General features: G+C 36.2%; 3 protein-coding genes across 3 annotated transcripts; all 3 read right to left on the minus strand.

Moving 5' to 3' along the window:
- Positions 1-4,902: 4,902 nt before the first annotated feature.
- Positions 4,903-6,265, minus strand: LOC121255297 (LEAF RUST 10 DISEASE-RESISTANCE LOCUS RECEPTOR-LIKE PROTEIN KINASE-like 2.5; the record flags this gene model as incomplete). Its single annotated transcript, XM_041155562.1, has 1 exon — positions 4,903-6,265. A coding segment is annotated over one exon (1,179 nt), but the record flags the coding sequence as incomplete, so codon positions are not given.
- A 3,595-nt stretch (positions 6,266-9,860) lies between these two features.
- Positions 9,861-12,132, minus strand: LOC121255298 (LEAF RUST 10 DISEASE-RESISTANCE LOCUS RECEPTOR-LIKE PROTEIN KINASE-like 1.2). Its single transcript, XM_041155563.1, has 2 exons — positions 11,349-12,132; positions 9,861-10,093 (listed from the first exon to the last, which is right to left on the minus strand). The coding sequence occupies exons 1-2, from the start codon at positions 12,130-12,132 to the stop codon at positions 9,861-9,863; spliced, it is 1,017 nt and encodes a 338-aa protein (XP_041011497.1).
- A 1,598-nt stretch (positions 12,133-13,730) lies between these two features.
- On the minus strand, positions 13,731-19,259 carry LOC121255981 (probable protein phosphatase 2C 15). Its single transcript, XM_041156558.1, has 9 exons — positions 18,706-19,259; positions 17,990-18,317; positions 17,510-17,681; positions 17,240-17,393; positions 17,100-17,163; positions 16,847-16,954; positions 16,631-16,756; positions 16,246-16,478; positions 13,731-14,193 (listed from the first exon to the last, which is right to left on the minus strand). Exons 2-9 carry the CDS (start codon positions 18,206-18,208, stop codon positions 13,974-13,976), a joined length of 1,296 nt encoding a protein of 431 aa, XP_041012492.1. The 5' UTR covers positions 18,209-18,317; positions 18,706-19,259; the 3' UTR covers positions 13,731-13,973.
- Positions 19,260-19,522: the final 263 nt, after the last annotated feature.

Raw genomic sequence — 19,522 nt, forward strand, 5'->3', positions numbered from 1 at the left:
TTTACAACTCATGGCTTGTGAAAAGAACTCGGGATTATTTTCAGCTCCAATGTTATAGTCAGATTCTTGCGGATACACAATATAATCATTAAGAATTTCTGATCTCATTGCTTTAATAGATCTTCTTAATGTTGTACTATCATCTTCCTAAGAAGTATGTGGTTCAACTTGTTGTTCAAAAGTTGTTGGCAACTCTTGAACTATTTGATCTACTGGAATGTCGTCAGCAGCTTGTGAAACTTCAATGATCGGTCGTTCAACACCAATTTGTACTTGAGGGGTGTTGTAAACAATAACCAATCTATCACTTGAGGTGGAAGGTTGAGATTCTGAATGATCATTCTTAGAAACTATGTTCCTGGTTTGATCGCTCTCACTGATCAAGTCATTTTCAAGAAACTTAGCATTTCTTGATTCCACAATCCTAGTACTGTGAGATAGACAATAAAATATGTAACCCTTAGACCTTTCAGCATATCCAATGAAATGCCCACTAATGGTCCTTGGGTCTAGTTTCTTCTCTTGTGGATTATAAATTCTTACCTCAGACGGGCATCCCGAACGCGCATATGTCGTAAACTCGGTTTTCAACCTTTCCATAATTCAAATGGCGTTTTAGATATAGTCTTGGTTGGAACTCGGTTTAATATAGACATTGTCGTCTTAAGTGTTTCAGCCCACAAGGATTTTAGGAAGATTGGAGCTGCTAAGCATACTCCGCACCATGTCCAATAATGTTGGTTTCTTCTTTCTGCTACATCATTCTGGTCCGGTGAACCAGGCATGGTGTATTGGGCAACAATCTCATACTCTTAAAGAAACTTTGCAAATGGCCCAGATGTTTGTCCATCCTCTGTGTATCTACCATAATATTCTCCACCTCTATCTGATCTCACGATCTTAATTTGCTTACCGCATTGTTTCTCTACTTCAACCTTAAAAATCTTAAAAGCATCTAATGCTTCGTTCTTGTTATGAAGCATGTAGAGATACATATATCGTGAGTAATCATCTATAAAAGAGATGAAGTATTTTTGACTATGTGAGTCCATGTCTGGACTACATATATTAGTATGTATGATCTATATGTCTGAACTCCTATTGGCACATTTCTTTGACTTGTTGGTTTGCTTTCCCTTTATGCAGTCTACACAAGTCTCAAAAGTAGTAAAATCTAGAGTATTAAGTACCCATTCATTTACTAATCTTTTAATTCTATCTACGGAGATATGACCTAATCTCCGGTGCCATAATTTAGAGGAATCCTGATTAATAACACACATTTTAGTGCCAGTGTGAACATGCATTGAATCATAAGTGGCATTGTTTTGTAAATTAATGCAGTAAAAACCATAAGATAAAGTATCATTCCCAACACAATCAAATTTATAAAATAAACTGAATGATTTATTCGAAAAATTAAAGGAATATTCAAAAGGTACAAGTCTTGAAACTGAAATCAAGTGTCTAGAGAAACTTGGAACATAAAAGGTCTTTTCCAACTTTAAAACAAAACCACTAGACAAAATTAAATAGCAAGTTCCTATAGCTTCCACATGCGAGCCCATCTTACTTACTAATAAGATGCTTTGCTCACTTCCCACTGGCTTCCTTAGGTTTTGCAAACCCTACAAGGAATTTAAAATGTGGATTGTTGATCCAAAATCAATCCACCATGTGTTAATATTGACATTAACTATATTAGATTCATAACAAACAAATGAGGTTGGATTACCTTTGTCTGCAAGCCATTTCTGAAATTTGGCGCATTTCTTCTTCATGTGTCCCTTCTTTTTACAGAAGAAACACCTAAAATCTTTCTTAATACCACCTTGGGGAGGTATTTTGCCTTTTCCTTTCTAATTGACTTGAGATTTGCCATTTCCACGCATTGCCAGCATTGCACTTTCACTATGTTCCATCATCAGTCTCCCTTCCTCTTGAACACACATGGTTATGAGTTCATTAATTGACCATTTATCCTTATGTGTGTTGTATGAGATTTTGAAGGGTTCATATTGATGCGGGAAAGTGTTCAGGATTTAGTGTACCAAAAAGGACTCCGACATTTCAACCTCGAGTTTATTCAATTGAGCCACATTGTCCCTAATTTGCATGATGTGTTCACGCACACCTCTCACATTGGTGAGCCTTAGGGATGAGAACTTCATAATTAGGGTGATTGCTAGTGCCTTGTCTGAAATGACAAATTGTTCATCAATGGCCTTTAGCAAGTCTCGGACCTTTTCATGCTGATCGACAGAATCACGAATACCAGCAAAAATTCTAGTCTTAATGAACATCATGCTGAGGCGATTAGATCGCTCCCATCGCTCATAAAGCGCGATGTTCGTTGTAGTGCTGGTATCAGTTACTGCTGGTGGTTCGTCTTTCCTAATAGTATAATTTATTTCCATCCACCCTAACTGAAGAAGAACTCTCTCCTTTCAGACCTTATAGTTATCTCCCTTAAGTTCAGGGATATCATAATGAATATCAGACAAATTTACAGGTTGTACAACTGCATAAAGTTATAGATTACATGCTTACATTAAAACTGAGGCCTAAATAAAAATATCATGTTTTACCAATATAAATCATGCTTAAAAATTGAATCAAATGACATAAAAATTGTCTGTGGACTAAAATTTTTATTCAAGTAGATTCAATTAATCTTTATGATAGAATTTTATCAAATTATTTACTTAATTCATAATTCTAAAGGGTATATTATAATTTGATGTATATTCTATCTTAGATTAAACTTCTATGATAAAACTATCAAATTATTTACTAAATTCATAATTCCTGTGGGTAATTTATGAATAACTTGATATTTTATCCTAATTAATAATATAAATATAATAAAAATTCTTGTGGGATAAAATTTATTATATTAAGTATAATTAATTACAATTAATGTCTAATATTCTTTATGTGATCCTTATTAATCCTAATATATAACTTTATTTAATTAAAGATGTTGTGGCTATTCTCTAATTAATTAAAATTATATAGATCACTAGACATTAAATAGCATAAGACAAGCTTAATATTATGAATTGCATAATTTTAACTAATACTAACATGTTTATTATTATGCACAAATATTCTCATAATATAAGCATAAATATTGCATAATCAAAACTATAATATCAACATTTAATATCATGCCTTTAACTATATACTCATCCAAAATTGCTTGTATTAATATAGAGCAAAATTAATCAATTCATGCAAACTAAATATGAGCATAATAAATAAATTTGTACAACAATTATCCAAATTGCATATAATTAAATCAAATAAAAATTATAAGCACAATTATACATCATAATAATTGTGCTTATAATTTATACATCAAAAAACATGTTTATAATCACAAAAAGTTTAGAAAAACTATTTCTACATGATTTCTAAACTTCTTTCGAATAAAAAAAATCTAGAAATCAAAACTTAAAATTTTTCAAAAATTCGGCCAAAAACATATATGAACAGAGCACCTCTCCAAACACCAAGGCAGAGTTAAAACGGGGCTCTGATACCAAATGAAAGCTCTAAGACGATTCTATAATGCAAAATAAACAATTTTCAAACAAGAATCGACAAGTTTAATGACAAAAACAGTACCTCCAGCCATTGATGCTCCTCACTGTTTTGATGTTGTTTCTCACTGATGTTTGACATTTCCAAACTCTACTCCACTCTATTTAGATGGTGTAAGATTGAAGGGGATTGAGTGAGTGAGTCTGGGGAGCAAACATAGTATTTATAGACGAAGCCTCCATCAAGTTTCGGTGCTACATGTCCCACATACTCAGTTTTTCATGGGATCAGTTTCTACGTTCTATGAACGTGATGAATAAGTCAGAGTGGACCACTTCAAGAGCTCCTAAACTTAAGAAAGCTAGAGACCCATTCTCACGATCGGCCTCCGTGAGAAACGGTCAACATTTCCCAATCATGGAATCTGAAACATGATCTGTGCCAAAGACTATCAATGCCAAAGACTCTACGGAGATAAGAGAGAGTTTCCTACGCATCATCTTTGCCATTTACTAGCATGCATGAGAAAGACTTTCAGTCCTTGACTTCGAACTTCCACATTTATTTATTGATGCAGTCGTCTTTGAGAACGGTTCCAGTCTTCCACTCTTGAAAATGACAAAAACCAAACCAAACCATGGATAGTGTGGTAAGGGGTGTGATATTGGTAAGGGGTGTGATTTGGCTCGCATCTACAGGAAACGAACTCATTGGAGTTGCCCAGCAAAACGAGTCCAATGGATGAGAGTTACATTTTTGTTATTCTTGAGTCTGAATAAATACAAAGCATTAGTTTTATTTATAGAAAAATTGCATAGAGATAAGATAACATAAATATCTTCATCATAATAAAAATCAAATCTCTTGATTTGATAAAAATATAAAAACCAAATCAGTTGATTTCATAATTAAATGTACCACTGAAAATAGACACAATTGGCCCATATCTACTACCAATCGAACTCGTTGGAGTCGGTCAATAAAACTAGTCCAATGCACAAGGAGTTTCATACACAGCTTCACACCAACACTTGAACAATATTTTGACTTGTATGCCCTATCATTTATGTTTTTTCTAATAAATGAGTCAACTCCGGTCGACTCTTCTATTCAACTTTAAACAATGTAGTTTGCCTTAGATTAGATGAAAAGTTTTTAATTGACTTAATTGTCATTGTTAGTAGATTTGTCTACAGATAATAGGGGGAAATTCAGAACCATGACGGACTATGTACAAATATCATGGTCTATATATAAAATATCATGGTCTATATATAAGCTATAAAAAGGGAACTGCGACGGATTATATACAAATATTTCAAAGTCTTTATTGTCTTACTTAATTTTTCACTCGAAAGAAAGAAAAAAAATGATATATTAATTACTAGTTTCGTATCCATAGACTACCAACATATCATTCTATAAGATGTGGAAAGGATCCAAGGATTATGATCATGCAAGTAGACGACATTCAAAATCTCATCATGTAATATATGACTGCCCTAAATTGAGAATTCAATTTCAAGGAAAGTATCATTCTCTAGGAACATCCTATAGATTCAGACCGTAAGACATCCATTGTCGTGGAAGAATCAAATGGCAATTTTATTTGAGGTGATCTTGACGGGGAGGTCAAGAAAGGCTTGGGTGGGATTTCCAAGTACTCAGAACTCCCTTCCAAATTATCCACAACTGATCTGCCCATTGTTGGCCGGTTTGAAGGGTCGATTTGTATGCACCACAAACCCACAATTATCATCTTCTTTGCACTTTCACGATCCTCTTCATGATTCATCACGAGGCTCTGCAGGCTTAGTTCTTCATCTAGGTCAAGGCGCTTGTAAATCCAATGAGGAAAGTATGTTTCACTAGTACGATCACCCTCGATATCTATATTCTTTCTACCCCCAACAATTTCTAAAACCATCATTCCGTAACTATAAACATCTGACTTGTGAGAGATCCCTCCAAAATTTCTACTAAATAGTTCTGGAGCTATATATCCTACAGTCCCTCTGGTGCCCAGCATAGATATAATACTCTCATCTCTTGAACATATCTTTGCAAGACCAAAATCAGATATCTCTGGATGGTAGTTCTTGTCTAAAAGAATGTTGTGAGGTTTTATATCAAAATGCAAGATTCGTGCATTGCAACCTCTATGCAAGTACACTAGTCCTCGAGCTATCCCAACTGCAATCTTGTATAATGTTTTCCACTCCAACTGATGATCAGCCTTTGAAGGATTTTCTTTGTATATAAACTTCTCAAGTGATCCATTAGGCATAAACTCATAAACGAGTGCTCGTTTGGAACCCTCAAAACAAAAGCCCAGAAGAGTGACAACGTTGACATGGGAGGTCCTACTAATGCTTGCAACCTCATTAACGAATTCCTCTCCATTTTCTCTTGATTCTTTCAAAACCTTCACCGCCACAAGACGAACATCTTGTTGCTTACCCTTGTAGACACTACCATAGCCTCCTTGCCCCAATTTTTCTTTGAAAAGGCTGGTCATTTTCTTGATATCTGAATAACTATATCTTCTTATAACAAGAGGTCCAACGTTCCTTAGAAAGTTCTCGATATTTTGGTGTGATACACTTTCCTTCTTCCATAAATAAGGGAACTTTCTCCTCAAGCAATAGATTATTATAACCACGGTCAGAACCCCAATTCCAATAGATAAAACGATTGCATTCAAAGAATAAAGAGCACGTGTTAATTATCATGTGATGCATAATTTGATTTCCGCATGAAAAAGAAATCACGTGGTTGAGAGGGCCTGTTACCTAATGGTATCACCCATATTGATTTATTTTCCCCTGCAATAAAAGATACAACAAGGTGATGTTAGTTTACAAAACGAAGATAAATGAGAGGCAACTATTTCCCTAATATCTGAATGTTGTCACAACTATTTCCCTAATTTAACCTTCAACTTATCAGAATTATCACAAGCTAGTTCTTGTAAATGAGTGGGTGATGGCATTGAAGTAACCAAAATAGTAAGGGCACATGAATATAAAATAAATTTAAATGAAAAATCAATATAAATTGTAAAAAAATTATCCTAGGCTTTCCATTTTTGCATATGAAAATATAATTTCTTCATCCAACAATCGTGAGAATAGGTATTCATATGATCATTCATGAACCAATTAGAAGCAGAGTCAAAACAAAATAATCCTTTAACATCTTATATATGGTTAATAAATATTAAATAATTTCATTATATATATAGTCAATGATGAGCTATTGGATGAAAATTACATAATTAACTTACCCAACTACTATATAAAATAATATATTATATATATTAAAAAATATTTAAAATATATATATATATATATATATATATATATACATTCTGTTTGTCTCGGTCCAGTCCGGTCCAAAAAAATCACATTCCAAATTGGGGGCAAAGACAAGATGAGATTTATCTCATCTTATCATTACAACTTTTCCAAATTCTCACACAAAATATAATAAACAATTCAACTTTTTCAAATTTTAAAACAATGATAATATTTTAAATTAATATTTTAAACTTTCATCTAAAACTAAAAATTCTCATCTCACTCTCCAAACCTACTCAGTAATATCAGTCCAAGATCAGTTTTTTGGGCGAGGACTGAGGCTTAGTTTGGATCTTCAACTCCTCTCAACTCATCATTACAACTTTTTCAAATTCCAACACAAAATATAATAAACAATTCAACTTTTTCAAATCCTAAAATAATAATAATATTAAAAAATAATATTCTAATAATATTTTATCAACTCAATTCAACATCTAAACACACCCTGATAGTCTTGCAGCTAGGCCTGTAAGCGGCAATCTCGGTTTGGGGTGTCGGAGAATAATGGAAAGCCGAGCTTGCCTAGCCTTCCACAATCAAACTCTTTCGTACATCCTTTGTTGTCATCTTGAGCGGGCAAAACAAACTTGGAGAAATAAAAACAAACTTGGAGACGGAAGCCATTCCAAAATTCCCAATACACCAGCAACAGCCACCAAAAGAAGAAAATTAAGACCCGAGATTACTTTAAAATCATAACAAGGGGTTTGGATATTTCTCTCTTACTCAGTTAGTGTTATTTGAAAAATTCAAAAGCATGCTGAGATATAATACTTATGTTCTTAGTTTAAAAATGTAGTTGACCTGAGATTGATTCGGATCAGTTTAAGAACACAACTAGTCTCAAATTAGCTCACTATTATTTATAAACTATTTATTACTATTCAAAAACCATTCTCACTACTTTACTTACCAAATATAGCCTTTGTTAGGGACTAAATTGACTAGTCCAACCTATTGAAAATCTATCACTAATAATAAGAAAATAGATAAAGCCAAGAGATAAGGCAGAGAAGAGATAAATCAAAAGCAGTTAGCACTTACTCCTAAAAGGAAAAGATTTTACGAGACAAATTGGACTTAATCACTAATCCAATGAAGAAAATAGATCTCTATAAAAGGAGGAGATCTCTACAAAGGAAGGGACTCTCCACAGGCTCGCTACACTCGCATCGCCAGAGTTACGCAGTAGAGGCATCCTCCCGCTACACTCGCATCACCCAAACAACCCGTGGACGTAGGTTTTTATGCCAAATGACGTAAATCTCTGTGTTTTTCTTTATTTATTTCTATTTGCTTATTTGTTTTTATTTTATGGATGAACGTGAAGAATATCGTATCGAAGTCCGAATCACCATCATGGACTGAGGATAATTCTTTCATCTGTTCCGATCTATTATGCAAATTTAGGCATTAGCTTAGTATAAGTTAAAAAGCAATGCTAAGGTAAGAGGAAGGCCTTCCTTGGCTGGCATGTAAAAATACAGAATTTTGAATAAAGTGTCTCCTAAGGTAAATCCTTTGTCCTTCGAGACAACTTTTGAGTCTTTGGCTGCTAAATTATGGAAAGAAAGGGAAAAAAAAAGCGGGAAAATTAAGAATTTGCATGTTAGTCATGCATACATGTTTTAATGCCTATATATAATGCACACAGTTTTAACTTTCTGTGTTGATCGGTATTTAGCTTTATGATCATGTGGTAGGCCTATGTGGAAAAACTGCAAGCCCGATCCGTCTAAATGATCTGACCCGATCGATAAATGCGGGTTAAACTAATTTTTGAGTCGAACCCATGAAATGCCGGTTTCAACCCGCCTAAAGTCACATTTTAAGGGTAGAATCCAAATCAAACCCTAGCCAGCTAGTCCTCCCCGTTCTCTTCCTCATTGTCATCACCTCCCTTCGTCGACGTGGTCGTCGCCTCCATTCCCTGTTGCCTGCATTCTCTCTCTTTGTCATCGCATTCCTTTCCCTTCGTTTGTCACCACATTATTCCTTCTCAGATTGCGTCGGGGCGTGCCCTCCACAAGTTCATCACCCACCCACCTTTCAATTCCAAAATATATTTCACCTAACCTCATAGAGAGCCAGAGATTTATTAATCCAAACCAAGAAAGTTTCAGAGACCCATTTTCCATTTCAATTGAGTCGACTCTAAGCTTGGAAGGTGCCGGGTTCTCTTACAGCAAATCACCTTCTGAGGGCCTTGTTATGAACACACTAGATAGAATTAATCCTTGAAAATCGGCTTACAAAGGAAGGATGCCTAGGGCTTTATAAATCACCAACCAATCTCATACTTAGTCGATGCGGGATCGTAACAACCACCACGCTCCGTAGCTGACGTCCACGGTGGTCCCGGCGCTCACACGGGCTAGCTATGCCCTAGGTCTTTCCTAGCCCCGGATGAACACTGTCATGCCGGCATCACCCCCGTGCCTCACACAACCATGCTAACATAGACTGCATACGTAGGGTGACTCTAATACTATTTGTTATGAACCCACTAAGTAGAACTCACACTTGAAAAATCGGCTTACAAGGAAATGATGCCTAAGGGCTTATAAATCATCAACCAATCTCACACTTAGCCGATGTGAGATCGTAACAACCTCCATGCTCCGTAGCCGACGTCCATGGTGGTCCCGGCGCTCACACGGGATGGTTGTGCACTAGGTCATTCCTAGCCCAAGACGAGCACTACCATGCCAGCATTACCCCCGTACCGCACGATTGCAACCGTGTCAATATGGACTGCATACGTGAGGTAGCTCTGATACCATTTGTTATGAACCCACTAGGTAGAACTCACCCTTGAAAACCGACTTACAAGGAAATGGTGCCTAGGAGCTTATAAACTACAAAAAAAATCTCATATTTAGTTGATGTGGGATCGTAATAGGCATCAAGGGAAGCAAAGGATGAACCATCTTTGGGACCCACTCCGAGTCTTTATCTTTCTATCATGTGGGTAGCGCCAAACCGAGTCGCATGCTGGTGGTGAGAGCGGAAACTCAGGGTGTTAACCTGGAGATAAGAAAGGGTGAAGAAAAAGTGGTGGATATTGTCGTGGTCATTGGGCTCTCCAAGCCTATCACTGCTTATTGCAGGTAAGGAAACCCCCATTTCATATGGTTCATCATTTCCTTGCCAATCAACTGATTGTTGCGTAAGGTGTCGGTTTGCTATGTTTACGGAAAGGGAAAATAGCAATGGAGACAATAGTTTAGAAAGTGTTCTGCTGTATATTGATTTCTTTGTTTGATTGCTATGATAAAATATATATATATATATATTTTCTTGCTAAATTGTCATTAACCAACTTTTTTTAACTGTGATTTTCAGATTCATAAAATATATATATATATATTGATTTCTTAGCTTGCATTAGATGCCAGTAGAGAGAGGTAAAAGCTTCTTGAGTTTATGTGTAAGTAGAAGTGTAGAACACAAAATTAAGGGGGAAAAAACAAATTTCTCCATTTTTGGTTCAGAAATTAATGAGAAATTAGAATTCTCGAAGCAAAGGAAATGTTATTATCTATCATGTGGACCACACACATATGGAAAGTGGCAGACGAGAGCGTATTGGCCAAGCCGAAACATGGAGAACGCGTGTATCCAGGCAAAAAACTCATTGGTGAAGTCATTTCCACTTGATGATTTGGCGTGTGCATTAGGGGATTGTGATTCCTATTCAAATATTCGTGAAATAATGACTTCTCATGAAACTTATACAAGTTACTGTAGTTTGCTTGGTTTCTGGTCATTACAAGTTAGTCATGTGTGTGGTGGGAACAAAGGACTCATCGTGATAATTATTTTTAAAAAAATCACAAAATTCTTAATTAAATGAATTAGATCATGTGATGTCAGTGGTGTAGAATATATATTCTTGAGCCCGCTCAACTTGACCGATAGGCAAAATTAATATTTTTTATTTTTTATTTTTTTTTACATTTTTTTAATATATTTAAATATTTTTAAAAAATAAAAAATACACCGATACATTTAAAATCACTTCCTTAATCACTAAGTAAAAAACAAATTAACCAGCGATCAAATTAGTGGGCAAAGAAGCTTTTCCCATTCTTGGTACCAACTTGTAAACATGATTTTTTACTTCACTAATTGATGTAATGATTTACCATTAACAGCGTTTTTTGTATGTATAAGGGTAGACTTTGTTAGTTATTTTTCTAAAGAATGTTCAGGATTTTTTTATTTAACATCCCATTTGAAAATTATATTTGACAACCATCAACAAAATTTTTTGTTTTTATTTTATTTTTCTTCATATCAATAAAAAGTTATTTTCATTTAAAGAAAATGTAAAATATTGAAAAAAAACAATTATAATTACTGATACGATTGTCAGATGAATGAATGCTGAGTAAGACTTTCTTTCTAAACAGTCGAATTTAGAGAGAGAAAACTGACCAGAAATGCAGTTCCAGGCATAAGGTCTATCAGGGCAGAAGCACTTGAAATGCCTATCGGTGTAATTGAATCCACACCACCCTCCACTTTCCTGGCAAATGCTGCACGTGCTGGCCTTCCATTTCACCCAAAACCCATTTCTCAGGGCCCTTTCAATTCCATCACGTTTCTCACGCTCATAAGGTTCAACGGGTACTACCACCCGAGTTGTGCACGCCTCCGATACGTTCCTTAGCTTTTGGTCGTTTTCAGCCAGGACCAGAACCGAACGGTTTTTGTTTTCCCCATGATCACAATCAGGATATGCAGAAAACCTTAACGTACTCTCAAGTGTCGAAGTGTTGCAACCATAAAGCAGATTCACATGGGTTTGGAACGGTGCTAGCTCGAACCGGGCACTAGGAAGGGATATGCTTTGAGTTAAAGGAATACAGCCGGTGGTTGAATTCCAAAAGTCAGAGTTTGAGACGCGAAGGATTTCGGTTTCATAGAAAATGTTGTGGATGATATAGTCGTTACTTTGGATGTTGATGGTGGGTTGGCCATTGTTATTGCAAGAGAGCTCGAATCCAGGATACCCACAAGACCTGTTTTGCTTACTTCGGATGTGGAATGGGTACTTGATGGGTTGCCCATCACCACAGTTGTCAGGCTCAGCACTGCAGACTAGGAAGTAAGGGTCGACTACACCTTGGGATTTTCTTGGTAGAGGAGAAGAGAGGATGAGGAATATGCATAGATTCAACAGAGGGAAAATGGTGGGAAAGAGGTTTTTGGGTTTCATTTGGGGATCAAGAAAGTGGGTGGTGGTAGAGATATGCAGAACTGCAGAAGTGGATCATGATAGGAAGATATAGATCATCGAGGTGTCAAGTGAAATAATGGATTTGAGTGGGAAGCGTTTGTCTTTCTATGGAGGTCCTTGACTCCTTTTGCCTCGAAAATATGGAGTAAAAGACGCCAAGGTCGGGATTGCCGACATCTGGCTTGTGCCTTGCACCGATAAAAATTCGAAGCAATTTTAAAACTTGACTTACCTTCAGCCTTCAAACTTCGAATGAGTGGTCCCTTCGAAGTGTTGGTGGTTGTCGTCCTCGATTCAACAAAGGAATAAAGAAAGAAAAATGACACCCGCAACTATTTTTTTTTTTAATTTTTATACAATTTTATTTTAAATACAAATTATTTTTATAAAACAACTTATAAATATAATATTATTTTATAAAACAATCTTCAATTTAAAGCATAATTGTAGAAAAATTAAAAATTATAAGTATATCACTTATCTTCAATAAATTACATAGCAAAGAAAACAAAATTATAGATCAAGATATGACTCCAACCAAGTCTCTTGTTTTTTTGGTGTTGTGGGATAATGACTCCAAATAGAATAATGTTAGATAAGTTGTAACCTCCGTGCAATACTTTAAAAAAAAAAGAGGATCTATCATTAAAAATTTAATTTTTTCACATGAATCTCATATGTATTCAATTTTTTTAAAAAAGATAACGCGAGGCTTACACAGTCCACGATTGCAGTAGCAACTCGTTGCCTACACACTAAAGAGAGACGATAAGAGGTTAGTAAGAGACGAATGAATATCTGAACCCTAAAATCTCTTCAGCGTGTCGAGTCCTTTATGCTTATGGTGGATTCAAACAACGGTTTCTTCCTCCAGAGAGAAAAAGAAATAAAAATTAAATAACATGTTGAAAATGAACAAACGCAGATGTTGGCTGGGGTTAAAGGGAGAAGTCGGAACTCCTTCACCATTGGTATTTTGACATGAGAAATGCTAATATGCCACCTAAATTTGCCTCCTCATTTTGACCGTTCATGTATTTAATTTTTTTTAATTAATGATTAAGAAATTACCTTTTAATGTATTAGTGTATTTTTTTTAAAATTTTTAAAAATATTTAAATATGTTAAAAAAATATGAAAAGAAAAAAGGAAAAAATAAAAAGACAAATTTGTGCCTAGCACTACTCTTTTGACATAGACTTTTTATGGGCGGGTCCTTCACAAGTCATGTTTATATCTATTAGCTGTACCTTCTAATACCAGAGTTCCTTCGTAAAGATCTTGACACAGAATCATAACATCTAGGAGAGTTGGGAGTCTCACTGTAATAGTTTGCAAAAAATACAACCTACACTTGGAAGCAAAACAATGACTAACATTCCAAAAGTCTGCTTAGGCTTGACTAGGAACCCAGACGCAAGTTTGCACTGGTTAGAGTCACGGTTTGGAAGTCACAAGTGTGCAAACTCAACACTTTAGGAGCGGCCCCAGCACTCCAAGCCACCCATCCCGCCGATCCCGGGATACATGGGAGAGACCAGCACTGGGTAGTCTGTTAGGCTTAAGTGACTTGAGCATCCAACTACAACCATCGCATTCAGCGCGTTAATTTTAATTTCCAGAAGACACTCCAAACTCAGTCCAGTTGCTCCTTAAGCCTTCTATCACTTGAATGCTAAAACTATCTTACTATTCCCAGATCTGACATATACATTTGATCAACATCATAGCAAGATTCAAACAATTGCTGGCCTACGAAAATGGAGAATTAAAAAAAATATGAATTAAAAGGTAAAGAATAGGGTAAAACAATGTTGGAGCTAAGCCACTTTAACACCACTAGGGCGTTTTCCTTCCATTGCATCCTTCTTATTACGACAATCTGCACAAAGGAAAGGGCCTTGCCAGGGTTTTGTGCTGGTGGAGAAGATGGCACCGGCATGGACAGAGATGCCCTCACTTGGAACAAGGTCAACTTGACATACAGCACAGACGAAAAGGCCAGATGTCGACTGGCCTGTGGACTCATCATTTCCCAGTCTGAATAAACATATGACAATAATTTCTCGTGTGACCCAGTAATAAAAGAAAAAAATCTCATAAGATGAGTTCATATTGTTAGAAACTAAGATACAACTATAAAGCACCCAACTGAAGAGCCAAACAAATTAAAGACTACTAAATGGAAGCAAACAAGAACACCAGTTTCCCATAATAAGCATATTCTAACATGGAGAGGTAAACTACATCAAGCACTGAACTCAAACTACAAAGTCAAGCTAAAATTCAAGACATAAAACTAAAAGTTTCCACATGCATACAAGTCCCTACCTGGGATCATTTTCGGAAAGCTGGAGAAGATCATACAAGTTTTAATTAGTAACTACCATGCAAAATAGATCGATTTGGTTACAAGCTCATCTCAATTTCGACCTACCAAAATAATGTGCTAGACGCAGAGCATGTGCACCCTTCCACAGACAAGACTATAAAACCCAATTAGATCAAAAGTAAATTTTTAAATACATACATCAGCAGTTCAGCTATACAGTATACTCTGGAATACAAAAGTTTCACTGGGCATATTTTTCTTCTCCAGTACACCTTTAATTCAAATTTAGGGTGCAATTTTATGAGAAGTAGGTTTGGTTTGTCATCAATCCATGACTCAGCTTAACTTTGCTGTTTATTAAACTTCTAACCTAGGACCAAAAAGTAATTAGAATTTGGGTGAGACAGTCATGATGACAGGGTTTAAGTTCACAACAAGCTAGAATGGTCAGAGCAACAACATCCCAACCTTGGAACTGGATGTTTCATGAAAATTTTGATATCATTGTAAGTATTCAGAACCAGGTGAATCTTATATTTTGAACTCAACATAACAAGAACGCAGGTAATTAACCAGTAGATGAATTAATAGGAAATGCAATTTAGGTCTTTAAGCATCTAGATTCGCTAAGATAATGTAGTTGAGGATGCAATAACAGGCAAAGCAATTGTTGGTAGAGATAAAATGAAACAAGCTAACTAGCATATATCCTATAAAGCATCATGACCTCATGGGTCAAGGACCAGGGCAGACATTAAATCAACTATCAAATCACATTCAGATACAGAAATTGCTAGGTGGAATTCCGATGCTGTTCATGTGTTCTCCTTAAATCACTAATACTAGATGAATTTAAAAATTCTTGAAGTCTCTCCTAAAAGAGTTCTCTACCACAGCCATACTCCAAAGGTTATTAAGGCTTATATCAATGCAAACTGGGTTAAGCATGTGATGACCTGAACCTCATAATAGCAAGGGTTTGGGGACTAGAGGAAAGGGAGAGTGCACCCCACCCTCTGTGAAGGCAGAATCCAATTTTAGGATTCAGATACTGGTTCCAGCCAAGTGAAAAATACCATTTGAAGAGGTGAAATTCAGTACAAAAGCACAAGCAGAAAAGTTATTTGACAGCACAGAGAAAATCAGATTGAAATTTTTCAAGAACTTCTACGGCAGCAACAATGCAGCAATAAGCAGAGGTCATGACCTAAACAAATTTTAAAACTGACACCTGCTTAACTGCAAAAACTCATTTCTACTCGTTGTATGAATACAAAACAAAATAACAGTCCACTAAAGAATCAATTCCACATCAATATTTTCAACAAGAGCGTTGTCCACATATACACTCCAAGAGCATTGTCAATAAAGTTAGCAATACAGTAAGCAATACTATTTCCTCATCAAGGATATATGTAACTTAACAACACAAGTATCACTGTCATCAGAAAGAGATAATAGAATAAAAGATCCGTCTTTCCCTGTCTCCATCATTCTCCATCCTATTGTTTTTCATATAAGATATTAAAGTGTTCCATATCAAAAAAAGAAATTAGATTGTTGCACATAGATGTCTTCTTTTTCAGACAAAAACCTACATCTACCCATTATAGCTACAGAGACTTGCCCATTATAACCATGTAAATCCAAACAAGAGAGAAGCTGCAATAGATGGACTAGAAAAAAGATATCAGCAGGCAGTGCACCATTGTAAGCTTAATAGTTCATTAAAACATCACAACTATCCGAAAAATACTGACCTTTCAGCAAGCATTGCTGAGCCTTCCTCAAACAATTCTTCCACTATACCTACAGCTGATAGCTTCTTTGATAGTTTATTAACAGAACTACGTGACCTCTTCCTGAAAAATAGAGCTTTCAGCTTGTTCTGCTTTTTAGGAGAACTTGATGGCTGTACCGAATTATCAGGAGGAATTATGTCAACAACTATGCAAGTTGTATCATCCTTTAAGCCCCTTGTTCTCAAGGCTTCCTGAAAAAGATTCCATCAAATATAATATGGATAAGCATTAGATTGGCATACGAATAATATTAACCCTCATTTGTGCTAAAATATGACCAGAAGGACATGGTAATTCAAGCAGGACTTGCCAGAAGATATAGCACAGTGAAGAATTTAATCACCTTCACAACTTGCCTAGCAGCAAGTTCGGCAGGCAACCCACGACAATTTTTTGCAGCCATTTCTGAAGATAGGGCATCCCAGATGCCATCCGATGCAATTATAAGCCTCCCACCTGCATTTGAGAGCTTTTATACAAAATAAGAATATTAGGATTCATGCCGAAGACAGAAATGATGCATATACAAAATTAAGTAAAAAGAACAATAAACAAATACCTTCACTTGTTTGACGTATGGTATCGGTACTATATACTCCCCAACATCCATGTCTCCAATTGACCTAGAAAGGCATAAACCACCTGGCCAACAACGGAGGGGACCAATCTGCAAGAGTTAAAAGGTCATATATCACCCCATGTTAACATATATATAACATAACTTGGGGGAAGAACATCTGTTTAAGACCAACAGAGTATAGTTCTGCAGTTTTCTAGAAGGAAAAAAAAAAATACACACACACACATCTTACCTCAGCACCCCCAACAATACTAAGCCTCCCCACTTCACCTCCACTCGCCGTAACGCGTTCCCTCCTGCAACCATGAAGAACAAATTACAAAGTGTATCCAGGAAAACATGATAATTAAGGGCTTTCAAATAGATACCCACTCTTCTACATTCTCCTCAAGTCTATGATCCACAGTTAAAGTAGCAACAGTGCCACCCTGAGTATCTAAAATACAACGTGAGTCTCCAACAGATGCAACCGTCACAGTCCACCCATCAACTATTACAAATGTAGCCGTGGTTCCAGATGTTTCTCCTGGAGATAATCGGATGGGGATAAGAAAAAATTAGTTGATCATCATGCATAACAAATACACTCGGACTGCATGTAAAAAGAAAAACAAAAGAAAGTAAAGAGGCCAGTTTCCTTGCCTCGGCTCTGGAATTCCTTGTCAGTCTTCACAAAGCCAGCAACCAATGCACGAGGTAAAGCTTGGAGCCACTCCTCCCGACCAAGTCCTCGGGGCATAGCACCCAACACATGATTCAATAGATGTTCCCTTGCAAAAATGGCAGCAGCATTTCCGTTGTGCCCATCAAAGATCTGAATATCAGAAGAAAACAATGATCATCCATCTTCACTCTTTCTCATCAGCATTGAAATGCGATTCACCAAAGGCATCGATCTTAGAAGTAAGAAAAATACTCCTCTTTTTTATACGTAAGAAGTAAGAAAATTATTCTTAAAGCTAAAGAGAGGAGAGAACTTTAAATTGAAGAGCATTGAATTGTAATATGCAGGCCGAAAAGTAATAAAATCAATGCTAACATCATGGCTCAACTCTGAACACGGAAGTGCCGGTTTTTGTGGCACGGCAAAATAGAATTACAGAGCGAAAGGGTTAGCATTACCGCAAATACAGAGAATGTTGATGAAGAATTTCCGGGGACTCTCTGGCAATCAGTCTTAGTCAGGAAATAATCCTCCCCTTTCTTCGACTGAGCCGCATGCCCATATCTCACAGTGGGCTTCTCCATCTTCTCACTCTTCATCTCTCTGCTGATCAACGCAGCAAGAGGCACTAGATTGTGGCGATGGCGCCTCCCTTCGCCTGACGCCATATCTTTCATACAACAAAGTCTTCGCCCAAGGCCTTCAAGCTAGTGTTCTTTGACTCAAGAGCATACTAAACTCTAAAAACTCAAATATGATCAGCCTCAAGATTCCCGACCTGCTGATCTGCATTCATAATTGGCAAAACACCGAAAGATGTTAATCTAAGATCCAAAAGTAAACAAACCAACCCATATATCTACAGCGAAGAAAACTAGACAGAATAAATAAGCAAGTGCAAACGCATAAATAATATAATTTGATCCGTCCAACAACAATAATCCTCAAGGCTGAGCCTGGTTACTAATAAATTTTTTCTCTGAAAGTGGAAACTTTCACTCCTAAAATTCAAGAGTTAAGCAAGAGTCCTCAGATTTTCTAAGAAAACAACGAAGCATTCTCTTCTTGTTTGTCTTTTGTAATACTTTTCTAAGTTTTCCCAGCAACCAAACAGCGAATAAGATTGCAACGGACAAGGAGAAGAGAGGGAGAGAGAGAATGTGAAGACAATTACCCGCGAGAATGTCCAAATGTGAGTATAGACCAAACGCAAACTCAGATCTGACTGCGACACAAAGCAACAAGAGCAAAACGAAGAAGAAGATTTAAGAACTTTATATACTTTCAAGAAAATCAACACGGAGAGGCAACGCGTATTGATGACAAGATATGAACTGTAAGACCGCACCGCCCCCAAAATGCTTCAATATAAAAAAGATAACACTTTTAGAGACGAAGAGAAGAAGAGAATAAAAAAGGCATTGAATTCAAAAGGTCAGCTTCACAACATTTTCCTCTAACGAACACCGCCAACAAGCAAACAATTCTCTCATAAACTTTTCTCGGGTAAAAAAATAAAGAAAGAGAAGTTCTTGAAAAATTGGTGCAGCAAACGATATTTTAAATTCAAGGAAGGAAAGGAAGCAGAGAAAGTGGCCTCCTTGCTGAAAGTCGGTTCCCAAGTAACCCCTTTACTTTCGGAGAGGAGAAAAAAACCATAGATTCTTGAACTTTCCGAGGAAAGAAAATTTACAGTGCTAAAGATTTTAATCCAATATTAACAGCGTTTGTCTGGATTATAGTAATGATTTCATTTCAGTGCATTTTTATTCTTTATATTTAAAAAAGAAAAAAACGGAGATACGAAAATAAAGTCGGGGCGAAAGTGTGAACAGTAGGATTGTGACATGTAATTTTAATGAAGAATTCTTTTCGCCGATCACTGTTTATTACACATAACACATATCCTATAAAAAATAAGAAGAAAATTTTTAAATGTGAATATAAATAATAACTGGCATATAATAAAACTTAATTTTAATAAAATAAAT

Source organism: Juglans microcarpa x Juglans regia, chromosome 3D (assembly GCF_004785595.1).
Source record: "Juglans microcarpa x Juglans regia isolate MS1-56 chromosome 3D, Jm3101_v1.0, whole genome shotgun sequence".
Lineage (NCBI taxonomy): Eukaryota > Viridiplantae > Streptophyta > Magnoliopsida > Fagales > Juglandaceae > Juglans > Juglans microcarpa x Juglans regia.